Source organism: Pongo pygmaeus, chromosome 10, assembly GCF_028885625.2.
Source record: "Pongo pygmaeus isolate AG05252 chromosome 10, NHGRI_mPonPyg2-v2.0_pri, whole genome shotgun sequence".
Lineage (NCBI taxonomy): Eukaryota > Metazoa > Chordata > Mammalia > Primates > Hominidae > Pongo > Pongo pygmaeus.
The window spans coordinates 109264511-109288545 of record NC_072383.2 but is presented as its reverse complement, the minus strand read 5'-3'; the positions used below and the strand labels follow the sequence as shown (position 1 = coordinate 109288545).

The window sequence follows — 24035 nt, the reverse complement described above, 5'->3', positions numbered from 1 at the left end:
GTTCACTCTGCGAACACTCAGTGCCAGAGGCTCCCCTGCCTCATGGAGATCCATCACGCTGGGGGCCTCAGTCTCTCTTGTGGAGTGATGCCCAAAATACCTGCCTGTCCTGGCCTTAACCCACTGCTGATAGCCTCCAGGCGTGGTTGCAGGAAGAAAGCAGAGCTGGGGTCGTCCTCACAGACGAGCGAAGGGAACTGAACTTTCTGTGGAGTTCAAGCAATTCTCCTGCCTCAGCCTCCCAAGTAGCTGTGACTATAGGCACCTGCCACCATGCCTGGCTAATTTTGCATTTTTAGTAGAGACAGGGTTTCACTATGTTGGTCAGGTTGGTCTTGAACCCCTGACCTCAGGTGATCTACCCACCTCAGCCTCCCAAAGTGCTTGGATTACAGGTATTAGCCACCGTGCCCGGCCAACTGTCCTGCAATTGATTGATTGATTGATTGGAGACAGAGTCTTGCTCTGTCACCCAGGCTGGAGTGCAATGGCATGATCTCAGCTCACTGCAACCTCTGCTTCCTGGGTTCAAGCTATCCTCCTGCCTCAGCCTCCCAAGTAGCTGGGATTACAGGTGCCTGCCACCATACCTGGCTAATTTTTGTATTTTTGGTAGAGACGGGGTTTCACCATTGGCCAGGCTGGTCTCAAACTCCTGACCTCAAGTGATCCACCCGTCTCAGCCTCCCAAAGTGCTGGGATTACAGGTGTGAGCCACTGTGCCTGGCCATGTCCCGCCATTTAGAAGGGCTTTTTTTTTTTTCAGAGATGGGATCTTGCTATGTTGTCCAGGCTGGTCTCGAATTCCTGGCCTCAAGTGATCCTCCCATCTTGGCCTCCCAAAGTGCTGTGATTACAGGCGTGAGCCACCGTACACAGTCTAGAAGGGCATTTCTGATTTTGAAGGACAAATGCAAGTGGAGTCTGGTCAGCCCTCTCTGGACCCAATCCCCATCCCCAAGGTGGCAGAGCCTATGTCTGGGTGCCTGGAAACACATTCAAGTCCCGGGAGGGCACAGGTCTGGGGACCACAGGGAAGCACACAGTTCTCAAAGGTGGGCATTCGGGGGATGCTACTGCAGGTGTCCCCAAACAAAATAGACCCGTCCCTCTTCTGGAAGCAGAGAAGTGTAGCCCTTGCCTCTTCCATCGCTGACTTTATTCCAGGGTAAAAGAGAAAAAAAAATTATCTTGGTCTTTTTCTCCCCCACTCTTGTGTGGCTGAAATAGAGCCTGTCCCTCTTGTGGAAGCAGAGAAATGTAGCCCTTGCCTCTTCCATCGCTGACTTTATTCCAGGGTAAAAGAGAAAAAAAATTTATTTTGGTCTTTTTTTTCCCCACTCTTGTGTGGCTGAAAGCAGCAAAGCTGAAAGCAGCAAAGCAAGCCAGCTGACATGCCAGAGCGCCTGGCGACCCAGCTTCTCTGTGGCTGTGATGGGAAAGGAAACATGCTATTAAGTTGTTGGGGTTGAAATCCCAAACCCTCAATTTCAGGAGCAGAAGGAAGGAAACAGCTTCCTTGAAGCTGCAAGGGGAGCCCTGGGCCGCCCCATCAGGATATCCCCCTCCTGCCTGGGCTTAGGGCTGGGGACTGGCCCCTGAGCTGGGACACCCAGACACTCCTGCTGGGGAAAAAGACAAATGCCCTGTCATAAAGTGAGCGGAGGTGTTTATTCACCCACCCAACAGTCACTTATTGAGCACCTGCTGTGTACAGTGACAAATGTGGCAGACACATCTTTGCCCTCATTGAGGATTTGGCAGGCTGCAGAGAGGCAGGAATGATGGGAGCCATCACCGAGACACACATTGGTTACAAATGGAGAGAAGACCTCCGCAGGGAGGAGGGGGGCTCTGAGAGGTCCTGGGGGTGGGGGGACCTGATCAGGGACTGGAGTCGGAGGAGGTGACACCTGCATGCTGAGCAGGAGTGAGCCCCGCGGATGGATGGTGTGGGAGGCTTCCAGGTAGAGGGGCTTTGTTTGCCAAGGACCTGCAGCATTGGAGGAACTGAGAAGGGTGCACGTGGATCGGGTGTGGGTGTCGCCAGCAGGCAACTGGCAAGAGAAGAGGCCAGGGAAGGTCATCCACGGGTCATGGGCTGCCTTTGAAAGCTCTAAGTGTGTGGGTGGTAGATCAGATTTGTAGAGGGACTTGGTGGCGGCAGTGAGGCCACAGTGGAGTAGGTGGTGAGGCTCAGGGGTTGTAGTCTCTGCAGGTAGGATCAGCATCCAGGAAGCTCCTGGGATCCCTTTCTTGGGTGGTTTGAGATGGCCAAGGTGCTTGATATATTAGTAGTTAACTGTGGTCCCTTCTTACATGGGATGGCACAACCAAGAGAGAGAATACGGGGTGATTCAGGGCCCAAGGAAGCCATGAATGACAGGACAGAGTTGAGCCAAGGGAAAGTGGTCCCAGGAGTCAGGGAGCTTCACTTTCATTCCCATGCACCGCAGGCCAGCCGTGTGCTAAGTGCCCTTCATACTTCACTCACGTCATGCTCCCATTGTTGCTCTGGGGTAGAAAATGTGGCCCACCCCATTTTCCCCGAGAGGACGCTGAAGCTTCCAGCACTGAGAGATGTGTCCAAGGTCCAGGCAGATGGGGGAGCTGGGAGCTGAGCCCAGGACTGGCCGCCCCACGGCGCGGACTGCAGTCTTTGCCAGGGTGAGGATTTGGAATGAAGCAGCTTCTCTGAATTCTCAGCAATTTTCCTTGTGACCTGGTTCCCCTCAGAAGCAACACTCCCTGTGAACTGGCAGATTCAGGGCCCCAGGGATGAGTTTTCATAGAGGCCGGGGTTATTATCCTGGCATCATAGTTTTGTGATCCTGGGTTGGTCTGTCTCTCATTTTTCTTTTGCATTGTTTCTTTTTTAAATTGAGGTGAGATTCACATAACAATCATTTTTAAGTAAATGATTCTGTGGCATTTATTTAACACATTCACAGTGTTGTACAAGTCACCACTATCTAGTTCCAGAGCATTTTCTTTTTTTTTTCTTTTTTCTTTTTGAGACGGAGTTTCGCTCTTGTTGCCCAAGCTGGACTGCAATGGTGCGATCTCGGCTCACTGCAACCTCCGCCTCCCAGGTTGAAGCGATTCTCCTACCTCAGCCTCCCAAGTGGCTGGGATTACAGGCACACACCATCATGACCAGCTAATTTTCTGTATTTTTAGTAGAAACAGGGTTTCACTATGTTAGCCAGACTGGTCTCGAACTCACGACCTCAGGTGATCTGCCCGCCCAGCCTCAAAGTGCTGGGATTACAGGCATGAGCCACCGTGCCCAGCCCCAGAGCATTTTCAAATGGAAACCTGTACCCATTAGCAGTCACTCCCCATTCCTCCTCCCCCAGCCCTGGACAACTGTGAACCTGCATTCTGTCTCTGGATTTGCCATTTCTGGACATTTCATTAGATGGGATCATATAATGTGTGATCTTGTCTGTCTGCCTTCTTTCACTTAGAATGACGATTTCATAGTAGCGGGGGTCAGAACCTCATCCTTTTCATGGCTGAATATTGGGTCTGTTCCTTGTAGCTCTGTGGCTTGGTTTTACCTCACATGAGCTCTCAGATCCCTTTAGTTCCAAAATAAAACCAAGGAAAAACAACAACAAAAACCCCACTAGAGGCTTGCACCTTTATTAAGCTTGCTGAATTTGAATATGTGTGAAAACTTCATTACAAAGCAATTTGCCATGCAATTTTCACAAGAAACAACATCATAAAATACTTTAATTACTGAAATAATTACCTACAGGTTGAAAGGATCAAAGGATTAATAGTCTGTTCTTGCAGAGGCCTGAACTTGTTTAATTTTAACCTGAAACTGCAGAAATTGCCAAGATAATGGCAGATTAATTTTCAGAGGCCAGAATCTACTGATCTGAGAGCATGAGCAGCAAGGCCCTGGGGGGGACGGTGATGGCCTGGAATTTCCAAGGGAAGAGAGGGGTCACTCGAGGTCCTTTAGGGCTCCTCCCACTGCTGCGTTTCCACTGCCATTATGGTATCCCCAACACTGTCACCTCCACTCTGCCATCAGTGCCCTCGCCAACATCACCAGCTGTCACCGTGACTGCCATCACCACCAGCTGCTTTCCACAGCCGCCATCAGTGAGGCCACCCACCCACTCCACACTGCTCCCCACCTGTCCTCTGTCAGCCCATCACAAAGCCCACGAGGCTGTGTTTCCCATAGCAGCTCTCCTGAATTCTTCAGGACACCAGGACTCCTCTCCCCTTCACCCACTATGAGCACACGTGAGCTGGGGCAGGCACCTCGCATCTCCGGGCAGAAGCTGGTTTGTAAGCACAGCAGCTGTCCCTGTAGCCGAGGAACCTGCAGTCAGCAGTCCCCAAGGTCCCTTCCAGGACTCGGACTGCCAAGGCAGGGCTGTGTTGAATTATTTATTGAGCATCTGTTCTGTGAGCACCCCAGCAACAGCAGTCCCCAGGAATAGAAAAATACAAACTTGCCTGGGCACAGTGGCTTACGCCTGTAATCCCAGCACTTTGGGAGGCCAAGGTGGGTGGATCACTTGGGGTTAGGAGCTCGAGACCAGCCTGGCCAACATGGTGAAACTCCATCTCTACTAAAAATACAAAAATTAGCCAGGCATGGTGGTGCGTACCTGTTATCCCAGCTACTCGGGAGGCTGAAGTGGGAGAATTGCTTGAACTCAGGAGGCAGAGGTTGCAGTGAGGCAAGATCATGCCACTGTACTCCAGCCTGGGTGACAAAACAAGACTCTGTCTCAAAAAAAAAAAAAAAAAAAAAAAAAAAAACCTGATTATTTGTTGCCATCTAGGTATGGGCAGTTTGGTTTGAGAGGTGGTATTTGAGAAACAGTGACCAAAGGTCAGAAAATGAGCCAGAGATGTTCTGGGAGGGCAGGGAAGGTGGGCAGCGCCTAGAAGCAGAGCAGGCCAGGAGGGTGGCGGGAAGGAGGCTGGCAGCTTCTATCAGAGAGGAGCTGGCCCTGCACAGCCTCCATCCTGGTGGGGCCTCTGGTGAGCTATGGCAGTAGCCTCCCATTCTTAATGGCTTTGCCCAGTGGTTTCCCCCACGTGCTTCCAAGCCAGCTCTTAATGATGGGAGAGGGAGGGCCTCTGTGTGGGTCTTATGGTCTCTGGCACCTTCCCTCGGCCCACAGGTCATCATCATCTGCTTGGTGGTTCTGGATGCCCTCCTGGTGCTTGCTGAGCTCATCCTGGACCTGAAGATCATCCAGCCCGACAAGAATAACTATGCTGCCATGGTAGGGGTTGACAGCTCTTCTGGGGTCTTACTGATACGTTTTACTTGTGTTATCTGCACAGATGGGGTACAGAGTGGAACAGCTGACACCCCACTTGGAGTAGCAAGGTCTGTGGTAGTTTGATAGGTGTTTTCATCTTCCTTTCCAGATTATGGATTAGCATTTACCACAAGCAGGAAACCTTGTTTCACTTGATGGCTGGAATCCTGGGCGATGCTAGGCTAGTGAGCTGGAGCATGTGGGGTGGATCCACTCTCCCATCTCTGGGTCAGGAGGGGCATTCCTCCTGTCTTCTGTTGATGGTCTGCATGGTCCCCTTGCTGGGCCATCAGGGGATGTGCTGTTTATTCACTGATTCAGTTACTGAGCCCATCCCAGATGTTCACCCAAAGGGTGGTGGACACACCCTGTCTCAGTGCCAAGGGAGGAGATCAGGAGAGTTCAAATCATCTCTGGCTGGGCACGGTGGCTCACACCTGTAGTCTCTGCACTTTGGGAGGACAAGGCGGGTGGATCACCTGAGGTCAGGAGTTCGAGACCAGCCTGGCCAACATAATGAAACCCCATCTCTACTAAGAATACAAAAAAGTAGCTGGGCGTGGTGGCACGCGCCTGTAATCCCAGCTACTCAGGAGGCTGAGGCAGGAGAATCGCTTGAACCCCAGAGGCGGAGGTTGCAGTGAGCCGAGATAGCACCACTGCACTCCAGCCTGGGCAACAAGAGCAAAACTCCGTCTCCAGGAAAAAAAAAAAAAAAAAAAAAAAGCATTTCCCCCCCCATCCCCCGCCATGCCCTTTTTTGGAAAAACAAAATGGAATTGATATGCAAATGTATGTCTTTGCAAGTGGTGAAAAAGGCAGAAGGAAATATTAAACTTCCTCCTTCTTCCTGATACCGTTCCCAGAGGCAGCCCTGTGACATCTCCTATGCCGGCATAGGAGGAGAATCTTCCCTGTCCATCTATTTTCTCCTAAATAATTGTTTTCATGTTTCTCAGAGACTGGGTCTTGAACCCCAGGGCTCAAGTGATCCACCCACCTCTGCCTCCCAAAGTGCTGGGATTACGGGCGTGCGACACTGCACTTGGCTCTCTCCCTCTATCTTTAATAGAATCCATTAACATACCTGCCATACTTATTGTCTTTTTTTCTCTCAACTTTTTATGAAAAATGGCAAAGACATATTTTGCTGTGTTTGCTTTGTCATTATACATCCCCACAGACTCACACACGTTTCCATCTGGCCATTTGACATCACAACCCTTCACTCCTAAATACTTCAACGTGCCTAATAAGGTTTTTCTCCCATGAAGCCATGAGAGCATCATCAGACCTAAAATAAGATCAATAGTCCCACCTAACAACCGCTTTTATTCACTCATCCCAAATGTCTCTTTTTATTTTTTTGAGATAGTCTCTATCACCCAGGCTGGAGTGCAGTGGCACTATCTCATCTCACTGCAACATCCGCCTCCTGAGTTCAAGCAATTCTTCTGCCTCCAGCTCCAGAGTAATTGGGATTACAGGTGCCCGCCACCACACCCAGCTAATTTTTGTATTTTTAGTAGAGATGAGATTTCACCTTGTTGGCCAGGCTGGTATCGAACTCCTGACCTCAAGTGATCTGCCCACTTCGGCCTCCCAAAGTGCTGGGATTACAGGCAAGAGCCACTGTGTCCAGCCCAAGAATGTCTTTAATGGCACTTTTTTTCAAACTAGGATAGAGAATTCCAATATTCTATTTGGTTATGTCTCCTTGGAATTTTTAAATTTTTTTTTATACTTAAGACAGAATTTTGCCCTGTCACCCAGGCTGGAGTGCAGGAGCACCTAACAGCTCACTGTAGCCTTGATCTCATGGGCTCAAGCCTTCCTCCCACCTCAGCCTCCTGAGTAGCTAGAACCACAGACACGCACCACCACACCTAGCTAATTTTTAAATTTTTTGTAGAGACAGGGTTTCCTTGTGTTGCCCAGGCTGGTCTTGAACTCCCAGGCTCAAGCAATCCTCCTGTCTTGGCCTCCCAAAGTGCTGGGATTACAGGCGTGAGCCACCACACCCGGCCTCCCTGGGCTTAACTTAATCTAGAGAAATCCTCCTGCTTTTCTTTTTCCTTCATGACAATGACTCTTGGAAGAGCCCAGCCAGTAGAATGTCCCATGTTCTGGATTTGTCTGATGATTTTGAGGTCTCCTGCCTTGTTTCTTTATTTCCCGCACACCACGCACGGTTAGGTCCAGGGCTTGATCAGCAGGGAGTCCTCATTGGCTGGCAATGTTCTGGATGTGGCATTTTCAGGAGGCACACCACGCCAGGGGTCCCACTCAGTTGGGTCACTTGATGTAGGTAGTAAATGCTGGACTGCTCCACTGGCCAGGGGCATTTTTCCCACTGCAGTGGTAAATGATCTGCCCGGTACTGCTTTGGTAGCACGCAAATATCCTCTTCCCCAGTTGGCATCTGTTGGTGATCCTTGCCTGAGTCAGTGACTACACTAGGGAATGCAAAATGGTGATTTTCTGTCTTTCCTTCTACATTTAGTAGTAGGTACTCTTCTATAAAAAAGCACTTCCCTGTTTTCCCACGTGTGTGTGTGTGTGCATGGGTGTATGTGCCGCACTGTGAATTTTTTTTATTCACTGTGTTACAATCAATCTTAGTCATTCTTTTCAATGTTCAGATTGTTCCAAATGTTGTCACTGTGAGCCTCTTCAAGCTGACTGCTGGGTCCTGTTGACATGACTCTGCAATGTCTTTGAAGACTTCCTTGCTTTCTGGCACAAGACGTCCTTGCCCACATTGTACCTCCCCTGCCGCAGATCTGGAAATGGTTATCTTGGTGTGAGGACTGGTTATTTTATTTTATTTTTTATTTTTATTTTTAGAGACAGAGTCTCACTTGTCACCTAGGCTGGAGTGCAGTGGTGCAATCTCAGCTCACTGCAACCTCCTCCAGGTTCAAGCAATTCTCCTGCCTCAGCCTCCCAAATAGCTGGGACTACAGGCATGCACCACCATGCCTGACTAACTTTTTGTATTTTTTTAGTAGAGACACGTTTTCACCATGTTGACCAAGGTGGTCTCAAACTCCAGACCTCAGGTGATCTGCCCACCTTGGCCTCCCAAAGTGCTGGGATAACAGGCATGAGCCACTGTGCCCAGCCAGGACTGGATCAGGATCTCGGAACCCTTTTCACTTTCCACCTACCTTGGTGATCACTCCTAATTGGAACATATGGATCTGCCTCCATTCATTCATTCATTCAGTTATTTTAGAGATGGGGTCTTGCTATGTTGCCCAGACTGGCCTCAAACTGGGCTCTAGGCAGGAGGCCCCACCTAGCCTCCTAAGTAACTGGGACTATCAGCTCGAGCCACCACACCCAGCTTAATCTTTTTAACAACTGTGTCCTTAGGGCCCCATATGGAGGTGCCACCATTCATTTCAAGAGTAACTTCTAATGGACATTTCTGTCTAATGGACATTTCTGTTGTCTTACAAACAATGCAGAAAGTATTTGTTCTGCAAACAGTGCTGCAGTAAATATCCTTAGTCCCTGTGCACAGGAGCTCAGCTGTAGGGTAAGTTCTTAGCCATGGAATTGCTTGTCCAAAGGGTCTAGAGGATGCTTTAATTCTGACATTGCCTAATTGCCCTTTAGAGAGCAGGTGCCTCATCTGTGGTGTTCACAGCTGTGTTTCCAGCACTGGGCATCTGGATTTGTCCAACAGATGAATTCTCTTGCTGGTGACCAGGCAGGTGCATGCGAGGGCAGCTTGACCTCCCAGAGGCCCAATCTCCCCTGACTGTGGTTCCTTGTCCCCTTCAGGTATTCCACTACATGAGCATCACCATCTTAGTCTTTTTTATGATGGAGATTATCTTTAAATTATTTGTCTTCCGCCTGGAGTTCTTTCACCACAAGTTTGAGATCCTGGATGCCGTCGTGGTGGTGGTCTCATTCGTCCTCGACATTGTCCTCCTGTTCCAGGAGCACGAGTTTGAGGCTCTGGGCCTGCTGATTCTGCTCCGGCTGTGGCGGGTGGCCCGGATCATCAATGGTACGTCTCCTGCACTCCCAGGCTGTGGATGGAGAGTAGGGGCTCAGGCATACATCCGAGGCCTGGCTGCGCAGTCACTCTGGGTGCCTGAGCTCACAGTGGCTCCTGTTATGGAGGCCTCCCCTCTGCCCCCTCACCTCCCTCTCCTCCCTTCTTCCTCTTCAGCCCTTTAGGAGCTGGTTATGAACAGGTTTACGTCAAGCAAATAAAATGAAACAGGTTGGGTGCAGTGGTCATGCCTGTAATCCCAGCACTTTGGGAGGCTGAGGCAGGAGGATCACTTGAGCCCAGGAGTTCGAGACCAACCTGGGCAACATGGTGAAACCCCATCTCTACAAAAAAAAAATACAAACATCAGTTGGGTGTGGTGGTGCACACATGTAGTCCCAGCCACTGGGGAGGCTGAGGTGGGAGGATCGCTTAAGCCCAGGATTTGGAGGCTGCAATAAGCCAAGACTGTGCCACTGCACTCCAGCCTGGGTGACAGCAAGACCCCATCTCAAAAAAAAAAAAACTGGACTCTTGTCAAAGGAAAGAAAAAAAGCCTTTCAGTTCCTATGGAAGATGCCTGTTATGGGGAAAGGGGGCATTTCCCAGCCTGTGCTTTCGTGGCATTTATGGACACCGCTGCTATGCATCCATATGATTGTGAACAGGTTCTAGGTTAAGAAGCCTAATGCTCATCTTGTCAGTGATTATTTTTAAGGATTTCTCAGCCATGCCAGCTAAAGAGAGATACTGTGTAACTGGGTACTAAGTAGCTCAGACACGAAACCCTGACCTCCCAGTTCTGATACCCTAAAGTGATGACTGTCTCGCGTGTCTGTCACCACTCCTCCAAACTCTATAAGAATACAGATTTTTTTCCTGAGTGGTTAAGTTAGAAACCAGTATCACTGAGACCCCCAATTTTATTTCAGGGATTATCATCTCGGTTAAGACACGTTCAGAACGGCAACTCTTAAGGTTAAAACAGATGAATGTACAATTGGCCGCCAAGATTCAACACCTTGAGTTCAGCTGCTCTGAGAAGGTAAGACGACACATCTGGGGACTGGGCGTGGTGGCTCATGCCTGTAATCCCAGCACTTTGGGAGGCCAAGGCAGGTGGATCACCTGAGGTCTGGAGTTCGAGACCAGCCTGACCAACATGGAGAAACCCTGTCTCTGCTAAAAATACAAAATTAGCTGGGCGTGGTGGCACATGCCTGCAATCCTAGCTACTCAGGAGGCTGAGACAGGAGAATTGCTTGAATCCGGGAGGCGGAGGTTGTGGTGAGCCAAGATTGCGCCATTGCACTCCAGCCTGAGCAACAAGAGCAAAACTCTGTCTCAAAAAAAAAAAAAAAAAAGGCCTCTGGGAAGCTGGCCTCTGCCACAGCACCCGCCTGCAGCACAGCGCTGCTCATGCGCCTAGAGCGCCCTTCCCTGGGCTGAGCCTGCCTTGTCCTTTCAGATCCAGCCCAGGCATCACATCCTCCCTGAAGCTGTGCACCCCCCCACATCCCAGGGCTCTGCCAGGTCCCCCCACCTTTGTCTTCTCACTGCTGTCACTGCTGCTCAGTGGAGCCTATCTGATTGTAGCAGTCTCCTCAGCTGACTGAATGCCACAAACAGCGTAGCTTTCATTCATCTCTGTGGTCCTGTGCCTGGGGCTCACTGAATGATTGTCACATCCCTGGCGAGGCTCAAAGTAAATTCCAGTGTTTGTCTGCTTTTGCAATAGGAACAAGAAATTGAAAGACTTAACAAGCTATTGCGACAGCATGGACTTCTTGGTGAAGTGAACTAGACCCAGACCAGCTGCCCTCAAAGAGAAGACACTGCCTCATGGGCCTGTGCTATCACGAGAGGAACAGCTGCCCCTCCTGGGCCACTTGGTGAGAGGTTTGGTTTGATGCCTCTGCCTCCCTCCTGCCAGCATGGATTCTGGGTGGACACAGCCTTGTGGAAGGTCCAGTACCACCAAGAGCTGCCCATCCATTCCCACCCCACACTGTATCAAATGTATCACATTTTCTCATGTTGAACACTTTAGCCTTGCTTGAAAATGAGCAACAAAGCTGGACAATTGCTAGTTGTATATAAAATTTAATCTCATCGAATGTACAGTTTTCAAATTTCATGTGTATATTAAGGAACTGATGCATCTGAGCATTCTGAAAGAAAGAAAAAGAAGCTACTTTAGCTGCCACCCCATTCTAGAAAAGTCTCTTATTTTCAAGCTGTTCTAAATAGCTTCCCTTGTCTCAGTTTCCCCAAAAGGGGTACCCAGGCCCCTCCTCTGTGTGCCCCAGCTGCATCAGCCAGCTTCCAGGTGGCTCCATTGCGTTCTGCCACCTGACAACATTTTTCCTCAATTAGTGTACAATTACTGTATAAAATAAACTCTCTCTTTCCCCTGGACCCTCCTACTGTATTCTTTCCTCTGTGGCACCCATACCAGCCTGCCAGTCGGAGAGCAAGCTAGCTACAGTGCCTGGTGCAGAAATGGCAATTAGACCCAAGACTCCACTATAATTAACATATTTGGGGGAAGATCTCCTTGTAAGGCTGTGTACTCTTCTCACATGATTTTATCTAATATTTTGCTATTTTTTGTACTCATTTCAACTGGACCCAAAAAGGAAAAAACCTGAACGGAGTATTTTTAAAATAACTCAAAGCAGGGGATGAATGAACTGGCCAAATCCCCCTTGCCTCTGCTGCTTCAAGTCCTGTTGAGTTTCTTTACCATCTCCCCAAAGACTTTTTGGATTCTATCTATGACCTATGTGTTAAGCATATTACCCATTCAAAAGTCAGACAGAATGACATTTCCAAAAGGAAAAAAGGCGGGAAGGGAGTGGAGAAGGGCAGTGTGCTGGTTTGGAGGCAACCTCAAAGGTTAGAAGCATAATAAGGCCAGGCACGGTGGCTCACACCTGTAATCCCAGCACTTTCAGAGGCCGAGGCAGGAGGAGCACCTGAGCCCAGGAGTTTGAGACCAGCCTGGTCAACACAGCAAGACCCCATCTCTACAAAATATATTAAAATTAGCCAGGTGTTGTGGTGTGCACCTGTAGTCCCAGCTATTAGGAGGCTGAGGTGGGAGGATCACTTGAGCCCAGGAGGTCAAGGCTGCAGTGAGCCATGATCACACCACTGCACTCCAGCCTGGGCGACAAAGCGAGACCCTCAAAAAGTATAAAATTCAGTGTCCCCTAGGGACTTCTAGCCCCACGTGCACACTTTCCAAAGGGGATGACCTCAGAAGAGGGGCATAGTTTCCTCACTTACGTCAAACAAACGGGAAGAAGAAGTTAAAGGGCAGCCTGGCATTGATGGCTGGCGGAGCTCTGAAGCCTGCCTCTGCAGGTGCAGACACATCCACAAAAGTAACCGCAGTGGAAATAAGAATCGTCCTTTCATTTCCTGAGTTGGCCTGTAATAAACAGAGAGATGCAAGGCCCACCCTCCAGTGTGCTCCCAGAATAACAACAATGAGACACTTTTCATTCTCTTCCTCACTCAACTACTGTTCATGAATCTGATAGGTCCTGGAGCACTAATTGGCCATTAACTTGGATGAGAGAAACAATTTTACCAGGGTGTCTGATTAATACGTGAATATCATAATTTTCATGAGAATTTTAAAGATCCAATCTAAACCAGAATGCTAATGTAAGTAGAACCATCGTCAGTGTTTCTAAGTAAAAGAATGACTGCTGAAATATTTTATGAACCCCCATGGTTTAAATTATAATCTTTTTCACAAAGTAATACCTGTCACCTACCACACTTGAGTTGTGTCTAGACTTCTGTCTTAACCTATGCCTTTAAACTAGGTTAGGCCTACCTCAGGAAAGGAGGATGAAATTAGATTTGCAGTTACATTGACTATTTTGGCCTGTGGATTCAGCAAGGATCCGTATTTAGTCCACTTCACTTCTATAACCAAAGCCCCTGGCAGCTGGCAGGAATCCTGCAAAACAAAATGCTGTTAATCCATTAGAATCTTACAAAACCACAAGTTAGACTTAATCTGCAGTTCAGAGTTTTAATTATAAAAGGTTTCACATATTACAAAATGTTCTGAACAAGAAAATGAATAGACTCTACAAGTTCAGATAAAAACAGCTTAGAGAATGTACGTGTTTTAAAGTAACTCAATGCCCCAAAAATATTTTTAACAGCTGAAGTGTAATTTTTCCATCTCCTCCTATTTCTGAAAAGGCCGACATCACCTGAAACTGTGGTAGTGCCGATACCCAACTGTGGACCCTTTAGGGCCATAACTGCTCTAACTTCATCTACCTGTTTATACCTGCCTCACAGACTTCAGGAAAGAAACTGGTGGGAGGGATGGAGGGGGAGAAATAATTATTAGCAGACAAATAAAACCTGATTGCGTGTCATGTTAAAATGCTCTGAGGGGAAATTTAAGTGCTTTCTTCTCATTTATCTAATTTCATCAATTGGCAATTAAGATGTGACATCTGGGTATCCAGGCAGTGTCCGTATGTTGTCAAAGACATCAACTCTTCATCTGCATCAGGAATGCTGCTGGTGCCATAAAGGAGCTGAGCTTCCCCTTTGGTTGGCTGCTTTGGCAGCCGGCTCTAAGGCCTCTGACCCAAGGGAAAAAGGGGCCGTGGGCCTTCCAGGGCTTTTCCTGCCTTGGCAGTCTCTCCAGTTGGCAAATGTGGTAACTGTTGAAGCTGCAGGCTGGGTACGTGGGGACTCCATGGTACTATTCTACTTTTTTGTGTGTCTGACATTTTTTCATTAAAAAAAAAAAAGCTTTAAAATACATCTCTTCAAGATATGAAAACCTCACAGGCCTGCTAAATTTGGTGGCTGCGAAAAAAGCACTGATGGAATTCCTTAGCTTGGAACTGCCTTTAAAAACCACGCAGGCTGAACAATCCTCTCGAATATCCTGTTCTTAGGAGACAATGCAGCATGCAGCTGGTGGAAACTGAGTTTAGCAGGTGCTCGTGCCTGCCTCTACCTGAGTTGCCGGCAGAGTTGGTATAAAACCCGCTGCTGCAGGCCCTCTGAGCACCCAGGATCAGCACAGACCCTGACGGTGCCATGTGCGCACTGCTGCCTCTCCTCCCAACCCGTGTCTTCCCTTCTGAAGAGGAGTAATAACTGCATGTCTTCACCCATGGCCAAGAAGCCAGAAGCGATGTGCCTGGTTCTGGTGGGAGAGCTGAGCCAAGACTTTGCAGTGGAACAGCAGGGACTGAGTAATCCCGGGTCTCTGCTGGCCTCGGTGGGAGGGCGGATCAGAGAAGTGCGCAGTCCTCACCCCCGTTATGCCCATGCTAGAAATATTCGGAGCAGATAATGAGAGGTCTGAAGAAAGCGTGACAAGAACAAGCTGGGCAATTACAGGCTAAGATGGAGAGCACGCCTCTGGGCCAGGGCCAGCCCACACACTGACTGCTAAGACAAAAGAAAAAGGTGGGCAGAAGCATCACATGTGACCGGGAACCTATCTGTAGGATTGTCAACTTCCATTCAACTCTGTGAGGAACTGTGGCAGTGAAAACTCTCAGGTGTGGGCTGCCTGTGTAGACCAGGGGACAATGGGTGGGACAGCCACGTGCACATAAGGAAGTCTCAGTCTTTGATACAGGACTCAACATTCGTCTATCGTGTCATGAGATGCCTGGAGAGGGCTCGGGGGACACCAACAATCACAATGATGGTAGCAACAGGATGAGGATCACAGTGGTTCCCATTTATGGACCACTAGGCACCATGCCCAGGGCCACATAAACGTTACCTCACTTAACCCTCTCAATGCCCCATGAGGCCATTCACTCACTATTGACTAGCGTTCCCATTTCACAGATGAAAACAGAGGCTCAAAGCCATAAAACTGCTGGCCAGAGGCAACATTGCTAACAAGGGGCAAAAATCAGTATCCAAGATTCAGCCCGCACTCCCACTCAGGGCCATCCTGCCTCCTTAACAGCTGGCTTCCCCAGTTGCCTTCATCACACCACCTGGAAGAGAGAGACCGCTAGCATGGAACCTGTACCTTCTCCCCTTTACCTTCCTGTTGAATGACTGGGTGATGAAGTGGATGGGCACCCAGTCCAGCATGTCCTGGGCCTGGGAATTTCCAAAAGGGGCCACGTAATCTGGGAAGCCCTGGCCCCACAGCAGGCTCTTCACTTTCTGTGCTACGAGCTGACACGGGAGAGCTCCAGTCAGTCTTTGTGAAGGAAAAAGAAGTCAACTGAATGAGGCTGTTGTTCATCCACCAGCAGTTTTTATTTTCTTCTTCCTTTCCTTCCCTTTATTTATTTATTTTTGAGATAAGGTCTCACTCTGATGCCCAAGCTGGAGTGCAGTGGCACCATCATAGCTCCCTGCAGCCTCAAACTCCTGGGCTCATGGAATCCTCTCAGAGTGCTGGGACTACAGGAGTGAGCCATCACACCCAGCCCATCAGCAGTTTTTTGTTTTTTAATTTTTGATTTTTGTTTTTTTTGTTTTGTTTTGAGATGGAGTTTGCTCTGTTGCCCAGGCTGGAGTACAGTGAGGCAATCTTGGCTCACTGCAACCACCGCCTCCCAGGTTCAAGTGATTCTCTTGCCTCAGCCTCCTGAGTAGCTGGGACTACAAGTGCCCACCACCATGCCTGGCTAATTTTTTTGTATTTTTAGTAGAGACAGGGTTTCACCATGTTGGCCAGGCTGGTCTCGAACTCCCGACCTCAGGTGATCTGCCCACATCGACCTCCGGAAGTGCTGGGATTACAGGCGTGAGCCACCGCTCCCAGCCCCACCAGCAGTTTCATTCCTTCCCAGTTTCATTATCTTCTCACTCTCCAAATGAGGGATTATGACAGAAGCTAAAGAGTCTCTAACTTTGCAAAGTCTTGACCTGCGAGATGATAAGTCTAAAACAATGTTTCCCAAACTGTGTTCCACTGAAAATCTGTACAAGAAGGGTTTCATGGCCAAAGTTGGGGAAGCATTGAACCTCCACATCCCCATGTCCCTCCTGAGGCACATTTGCCTATTAAAGGCTCTGATGAGTAATACAGGAAGGAACCATTGTTTTAACTTTAATTTGGTGTTTCCCAAACGTATTGGACCATAGACCTACCCCTACTGATGTCTTGTGGAAATGTATTCCATGGAACTCTCTCCCTTTGAAAAATGCTGGTCTAAATGGATCAGAACTAATAATGTAAATGGTGGCTGGATGTGGTGGCTCACACCTGTAATCCCAACATGTTGGGAGGCTGAAGCAAGAGGAGCACTTGAGCCCAGGAGTTCGAGACCAGCCTGGGAAACAAAGGGAGACCCCGTCTCTACTAAAATTTTAAAAATTAGCCAGGTGTGATGGCACCCGCATGTGGTCCCAGCTATTAGGAGGCTGAAGCAGGAGGACTGCTTGAGCCTGTAGGCTGAGGCTGCAGTGAGCCTGATCACGCCACTGCACTCCAGCCTGGGCAACAGGGGGAGACCCTGTCTCAAAAAATAATATAAGTAAATGGTAAATATTGGTCTAACCAAAATAATGATCCAATGACCCTGGGAAGATGCGGGAAGTATGTGGGTCATGAGGTAGGGGATGAAGGGGAAAGAGCCAAACCTTTGTCTTCCTTAATGGAAACTCAATAAAAAATTCATAAAACCAAAAAAATCAAGAAGTAGCATATATGCAGGTTATTTCAAGATTTGGGGGTAGAATTTGAAAAAAACAGCTACAAGAGTTGAAAGTGGTTGCCTCCAAGGTGGGGCAAATGAGGGTAAGAACTATTTTGATAACAAACCATGCAGCACTGTTTGATATTTTATATTACGTACATATTTGATAAGATAAAAACATCATAATTCAGGCTTCCTCCCACTGGTTTTGATGTGCTGTGTATATTAAAATTGAGCAACATAGGAAATATTGTCAGGGGAAATATTTTTGCTGTGAACTCAAATGCTAAACAACCTTAAAAATGAAACATACAGACCAGGCACAGTGGCTCACACCTGTAATCCCAGCACTTTAGGAGGCTGAGACGGGAGGATTGCTTGAGCCCAGGAGTTCAACATCAGCCTGGGCAACATAGTGAGACCCTGTCTCTACAAAAAAAAAAAAAAAAAAATCAAAAATATTAGGCCGGGCATGGTGGCTCACACCTGTAATCCCAGCACCTTGGGAGGCCAAGGCAGGCAGATCACCTGAGGTCAGGAGTTTGAGACCAGCCTGGCCAACATGGTGAAACCCCGTCTCTACTAAAAATACAAAATTTAGCTGGGCTTGCTGGCACATGCCTGTAGTCCCAGCTACTCAGGAGGCTGAGGCAGGAGAATTGCTTGAACCTGGAGGCAGAGGTTGCAGTGAATTGAGATTATACCACTGCACTCCAGACTGGGTGACAGAGCGAGACTTCGTCTCAAAAAAAAAAAAAAAAAAAAAAAGCCGAGTGTGGAGGCGGGATCCCTTGAGCCCAGGAGATCAGGGCTGCACCGAGCTATAATGGCGCCACTGTACTCCAGCCTAGGAGACAGTGCGAGACCCCCATCTCTTAAAAAAAGAAAAAGAAACATACAAAGCCTTGAAATTTTTGTTTTGCCATATTTAATAACAAAAATGATTGTAACAGTTTTGCTACTATTCATGCATGATGATATACTATATGTGGCTTTCATGTGAGCTCATCAGCTGATGCAGAGATTTGATTAAAATGGGGAAAAGTGAGAATGCTTTGTTTTCTGATCAGCACAAGCTCAAATAGAAACAAGTGACTCTTTTACCTTAGTTTACAGCCAGATTGCATAGTGTAACCAAATAATACTGGGGTCCGGACCCCCTCCAGTGCTAAGCAGTCTTGCTCAGTTGTGCTATGAAGAATAGTAAGCTGTCCGTATCTATTTGTGGTCTGAATAATCCCAGATATTCACAGACAGTTAAGGGACAACTGCCTAGTGCTAGAGCAGCCTGGTTCTCAGGTAAGAAGACAGTGTCACTTGTGTGACATGAGGGAGACCCAAATACACTTTTTCTGGGCCTCTGGGATTTTGACAGCTATTTCCCAGGAGCAGGCAAAAAGTCAGTTCTATTTTCCTTAATAAATGGATTCTCAGAAGAAAAATTCTCAGAAACTGGCCCTTCGAAATTCTAAATTTTCAAAATCACTAAATCTGTTTAGGAGTGTCTGTTTAAATGTGAAATTAAAAACGTTTAAATGTCAACCTTTCTCTCTTAAGATTTTCGTTGTAAAACACTGACATATTTTGTGGCTTAATGGCAGGCTGAAAAAAAAAAAGATTAAAAAAAAAAAAAACACTGACATTTTCCCAGGATGTGCTGTCTCACCCCCAACTGCCAGTCTCCCCCCAGCCCACCTGCTGTGTAGCCAGACTGGCCACCCACCAGAGCCGCCTGCAGGAAGCTCGGCCTGGACTGCTCTCTCCTTCCCACAAGCAGCCCAGGGGAGCCTCAGCGATAAAGAGCAGTGCAGCCCACGCACATGGAGAGAGGAATAAATCTACCCTCTACAGAACCAAAAAGGATATCCCTTATGAGGCTGGAATCCAGCAGCTAATGGGAGCCCCACGACATAACCAGGGTTTCCACTGAGAGGGACTGGCTTGGTATTTTCCTGAAAGACAATGCAGAAATGCCCCCAAATAATTCTCATTTTAATAAGGAAATGGCAGGAAGAAAAATGCTTCTTTCATAATAAAATCTGGAATTACCAACCAATAAAAGAATTTCTCCCTCCGTACTCAGAACTATAAATACATCTGCCAGGTGTAGGAGTACATCATACTGTAAAAGAACAAGCTAATGTGGAAGAGAATCTTTTCCCAAAAGGAAAAAAGATACAAGGAGAATGCTTGGTTTCATTACAAATGCACAGGCTACACAAAGCCCTCTGTTCACTACAAAGGCTTGGATGTAATACTTAGAAATTCAGTTTTATCCACTGAGAAGTTATTATTTCTTTTTAAGTTGGCAATTAAATACTTATGCCAAATTGATCAACCTTACCTGAAGAAAATGAATTTCAAACTTTTGCTGCAGTGGGACCACTACGCTGCTAACTGTCCCCAGAAGGAATGAGAGATCAGCTTTGGTGACTTCACCCGCATCTGTGTATGTGAGGCTGTACTTTACCTAAAAACAAAATGATACTCCAAATATACCTGTTCCATTACATTTCAGAAGCTGTATGAATAACTGAAAACACCCATAGATAGCAAATCTTTCCCCATTTCTCCATGTGTTGAAGCTTTGCTCTGCTGTCCAGTTGGATTATGAGAGGTGTTCCCTCAGCACCACCCCTAGCAGACAGGGTCATCTGACCCACTCTGCCCAATTCCAGAAGTTCCACATAAGCTGGTCCAAGCCGAATGCAATAAGTCTATCTCTGCAGAGGAAACATGTTAAAACAAAAACAGCAACAACAAAAATATTTTGATGTATTCCGGCAAGTCACTAAGTTTGTGGAGACAAGAGGTGTCCTTTGATGAGATAGCAGAAAGACAAGCAGACAGCTGAGCCAAGAAAAGCCACACCATGGGCTGGGACAGAGCGTCCTCGGAGGGCGTCCAGTTATCCCGGCGCAACAGGAGGCTTAAGTCTGCCACAGACAAGCTCTCAAAGCCAAATTCGGCACCTACCTCAAGAACAACATTCATGCAAAGGCTAAAGTGTCCAGCGTTGATGAGAGTCGGCTGCAGCACATCAGTGTCTTCCCGTCGGGTGAGCGTTTTATTTAGAGACTGAATGATGATGGACTGAACAGTGATAGGGACCTGCAGAGTGAAGACCTGGAGTGTTGAAGATGCTCTACCCAGGGAGGATGGGCTAAAATAACAACCAACTGGAAAGAAACCTCCCCTGATATATGGCCAAGTAGGGGGAAGCATGCTACACAACAGTGTATACACTATGATCCACATTTGCAAAGGTAATAAACATATATACATTCACAAAGAAAATACTTGAGGATATAACCAAAACTTTAAAAGTAGTTACCTCTGAAAACATAAAGTTTACACAAAAACTTGTACACAAATGTTCACAGCTGCACTATCATAATAGCTAAAACCAAAAACCACCTAAATGTCCATCAACTGATGAATGGATAAATACAAAGTCTAGCCTTACAAAGGCATATGACTCATCCCTAAAAATAGTACTAATACATGCCACAGTACAGATGAATCTTAAAAATATGCTAAGTCATAGAAGCCAGACACAAAAGGCCACAGTTCTAATTCCATTTATGCGGAATGTCCAAATAGGCAAACCCATAGAGACAAAAAGTAGATCGGTGGTTGCCAGGGGATGGGGGACAGAGCTGGGGAAGAATGAAGAGTGACTGCTAACACAGGGCTTCTTTTTGGGGTGATGGAAATGTTCTGGAATTAGTGGTGATGGTTGCACAACCTGTGACTATACTAAAAACCACAGAATTGTATACTTTAAAATGGTGAGTTTTATGGTATGTGAATTATATCTCAAATACACACAAAACTCCATCACACTGTCAAGCGCACATATATATCCTCACCTCCAAAACACAACTCCTATACAGTCCGTACCCACACATGCACATTCACATGCAGTCCCAGGATACATATCCTTAAGCCCCCACACACCCCCGAATATTCATTTGACCCAATTTATACACAACTTCTATACAAGCGCAAGCACGCACACACACACATACACACACACACACACACACAGTGGTTTCTCTGGGTGGTGGGAATATGAGCAACAAAAAACAGACACAGACAAACGTTTTCAGCAGCACCAGGGAAGCCCTGCTTATCCCAGTGCTAGTAAAAGACATTTTGCATTCATGGCCACCACCAGCAGAGTAACAAGGCATCAAGCCATCCTCTAAAGGTAGCTGGGCCTCCTCGTACTATAGGATGAATCTGTCATTTGCTCTAAACTTCAATTCTTGGAAACCACTGTTGAGGAAGGAGCCTCATGTATCTATTAATAGTTGTTTATACCACTTTGAACTTGCACTCAATCATGCACCATGCTGTTTATAATTCAAAATGACCAAGTATTTAAGCAGTTATTTTAGAGATAAATAAGCAGTCCTTATGTGTCTGCTCCCATGACCAAGAAGACCTGCGAGTGAAAGCCTCTCATAGAAGAAAGTGACATGACTCAGTAACAAAGACGTGAGCTGTCATGTGATGAGAATGGCAGAAGAGCAATGTTAGTCACTGTGAGGCCCTCTGCGTAACATGCCGCACCGAGGGGTTTCAGCATGGAGGGGGTCCTAGGCTGTGATTCAATTAGCTCTTGTTTAACACAAGGGCAACCCCGGGTTCCTTACTCTGAGCATAGTGGTCCCTGATTCAGCAATGACACCGGGTTCCAAGAAAGAGCATAGCCTGCCATACCAGCCTCTGCTGGAGCCACTTCCACGGTGTGTGTGTGGAACTGGCAAAAAACGAAGGATTCAGTGTCAATGAGCTTTGGAGAGTCCTGGTGTCAATGGCAGGAGCTGCCCTCGTCTCAACAGCTCACTCAACTGTCACGAGAAGGAAACAGTAGCGCTGTGCTGATTTCCTTGATTCCTCTTCCACCACATACCATTCCCAAACCACACACACACTGGTAAAGAACTCCAGCATACTCAATGAAACTACAGGGCTACCCTGCAATCTTTCACTGATGGCGCCACAGATACTGACAATGATTCCAGGCAATCATAACAGTCTTCACTTAGTGGGGAGATTAGACCCAATTTCTATACTCCTGATCCTCTAACCTTAAAATCTGCTTTTTAAGAAAATTTTTAACAAATTCCTACTATTAGTTTACATGCTTGTCCTTTAGAGCACAACCTTTGGTGTCACACAGACCTAAGTTAGAAGTCCCAGTCTGCCACGTCCTGTGTGGCCACAGGATGCAAAGAAGGAAGGTGTGTGAAGCCTGTCACATGGGCTCACAGAGTAGAGCTGACCCAGTATGGTGGTAAAGTATAAGGTCCCTGGGGCCAGACCACCTAGATCCCTGTCCCAGCTCTACCACTTCCCAGCTGTGCAGCCGTGGGCAAGCTCATTCATCTCCTGTGACTCATCTGCCAGAGAGTGACAGTAACTGAACCTACCTCCTAGGACAGCCAAGAGGACTCAAAGACGTCGGACACGTACAGCACTTAGAACAGTCCTGGCACCTGCTCCAAGCCTTCCAGTAACATCCATCACATTCCTCATAATAGGTCTTCCCACCCTGAATGGACCCACCTCCTTCCTAGTCATTCATCACTAAATATGTAACTCATTGAATGCCCAGTACATACTGGACGCTGCGTTAGAAATAAGGATATATCATGAACAAGGCTGATAGGGCTTCTGCCCCCACAGACGGTTCCAGTTTTGAGTGGTAAAATCCAAGCACTCTCTAGGGGTTGGAGGGAGGTGAGAGCTAGCCCATTGCATGACTTTCACACTGCATTCCTGGGAGCCCTCGGGTTCTTCACTGGGACCAAAGAGGAGAGAGAAGGAGACTGGGCAGGTGGAGGGCTTCAGGCCCCATCCCTGCTCCAACCAGCACAGCTCCACATTCAGTCTGTGTTACACTCTAGGGAGGGTTCTGCTTCAGACTGCATTTAAGAAAGGGTCTCTATAACTAAAACAAGTTTGAAAACACAAGTAACATCCATCATTCCTCATAATAGGTCTTCCCACCCTTCACAGAAGGCGGGATCCAGCCCCACACACCGTTGTGTGAGACCCAAAGTCACATGGCTATTTCCTTTCAAACATCTCCCTCAAACACATTTGTGTGCAGAGCATCAGTGAAGTCAATCACAGCCAGTGCATCCCCATCCCGAGTGCATCCCATGCGCAGATGCCACACCAGCACCTCATGTGCTTCTCCCACTTGGCCTTGTGTCATGCCTCTGCACAGATGCTTACCATCCACTCAACAAAGGGAGACCACAGTGTCAGTCAGACAAGAAAATAATGGCAAAGCTGAGGTTTGAACCTAGGCTGGCCAGTTCCACAGGGTGGGAAACTATGACAAAGCCACCAACTCAGGCCTCCACGGGGACTGTGTTCACAGGCAGGCCTAGGGTGCAAACCCTAGAATAAGGGGTAAGGGATCCACATTCCTTCTGACATAGCCATGAAGAGACACTGGCATCCTGACCACAACCAAGTAGAACCCTGGGCTGGGGTGATAAGGCTTTGAAAAGAACCCACCCTCAAATAAAGCCCTGAAGGTATACCACGGGGCACGCCTCACACACGGTATGGACACCCACTGACCAAAGTGCTTATGGCTTCTGCCCTGCACGGGCAGCATCCTGGGATCTGGACAGCTTTCTTAACAAGAGACCAAGAAGGGAGCAAGGGACAGCCTGAATGTCCAGAAGTCAATCACACCCACTGCTGGTCACGACAGTGGTGTCACTGAACCACAGAAGAGTACAAAACCACAACAACAGAGGCAGCTGGAAAGCCCAGAAGTGTGACTCCCACTAAGGAGTTTCCCTATTGCACTTCTGCTTGCTTTTTGGCAAATGTATTTGCTACTGGCAACAAGGTCCCCTTCTAATTGTAACTGTATTCATTTAAAAGGGCTCAGAAATAAGACAGTATTATAAACTATCCTACTTTCTATCACAAAAATAAATAAATAAATACTCTTACCTTTGTTCTTGAATCAGGTACCTAGATAAAAAGAAACCACAAAAAAATTGTGTTAAG

At 47.5% G+C, this 24035-nt stretch overlaps 2 protein-coding genes across 28 annotated transcripts in view; one reads left to right on the top strand and one right to left on the bottom strand.

Annotated features, from left to right (window-relative positions):
* HVCN1 (hydrogen voltage gated channel 1) overlaps window positions 1–11736 on the top strand; it is a 41431-nt gene extending 29695 nt beyond the window's left edge. For all 6 annotated transcript variants that reach the window (XM_054444994.2, XM_054444990.2, XM_054444992.2 and 3 more), the window contains 4 exons: window positions 5163–5267; window positions 9099–9330; window positions 10251–10363; window positions 11057–11736. In XM_054444994.2, the coding sequence (XP_054300969.1) occupies window positions 5163–5267; window positions 9099–9330; window positions 10251–10363; window positions 11057–11122 (516 nt within the window). In that variant the 3' untranslated portion in view covers window positions 11123–11736. The remainder of the gene's footprint in view (window positions 1–5162; window positions 5268–9098; window positions 9331–10250; window positions 10364–11056) is intronic.
* The window catches only part of TCTN1 (tectonic family member 1), a 43386-nt gene continuing 22256 nt past the window's right edge, over window positions 2906–24035 (bottom strand). The window contains exons 7-16 of one of the 22 annotated variants that reach the window (XR_008493021.2): window positions 23979–23999; window positions 19965–20099; window positions 19333–19458; window positions 18855–18940; window positions 18093–18233; window positions 15379–15541; window positions 13169–13309; window positions 12610–12754; window positions 10862–11041; window positions 7226–9352 (exon numbers count right to left, since the gene is read on the bottom strand). Coding sequence is in view for 19 of the 22 variants with exons in the window: in XM_063646742.1 (XP_063502812.1) it covers window positions 12611–12754; window positions 13169–13309; window positions 15379–15541; window positions 18093–18233; window positions 18855–18940; window positions 19333–19458; window positions 19965–20099; window positions 23979–23999 (957 nt within the window). In the remaining 3 variants the exon portion in view is untranslated. Of the gene's footprint in view, window positions 3169–7225; window positions 9353–10223; window positions 11042–11405; window positions 11490–12609; window positions 12755–13168; window positions 13310–15364; window positions 15542–18092; window positions 18234–18854; window positions 18941–19332; window positions 19459–19964; window positions 20115–23978; window positions 24000–24035 lie in introns of those variants that run through there. The other 21 variants (XM_063646742.1, XM_054444976.2, XM_063646743.1 and 18 more) reach the window with 21 other exon arrangements.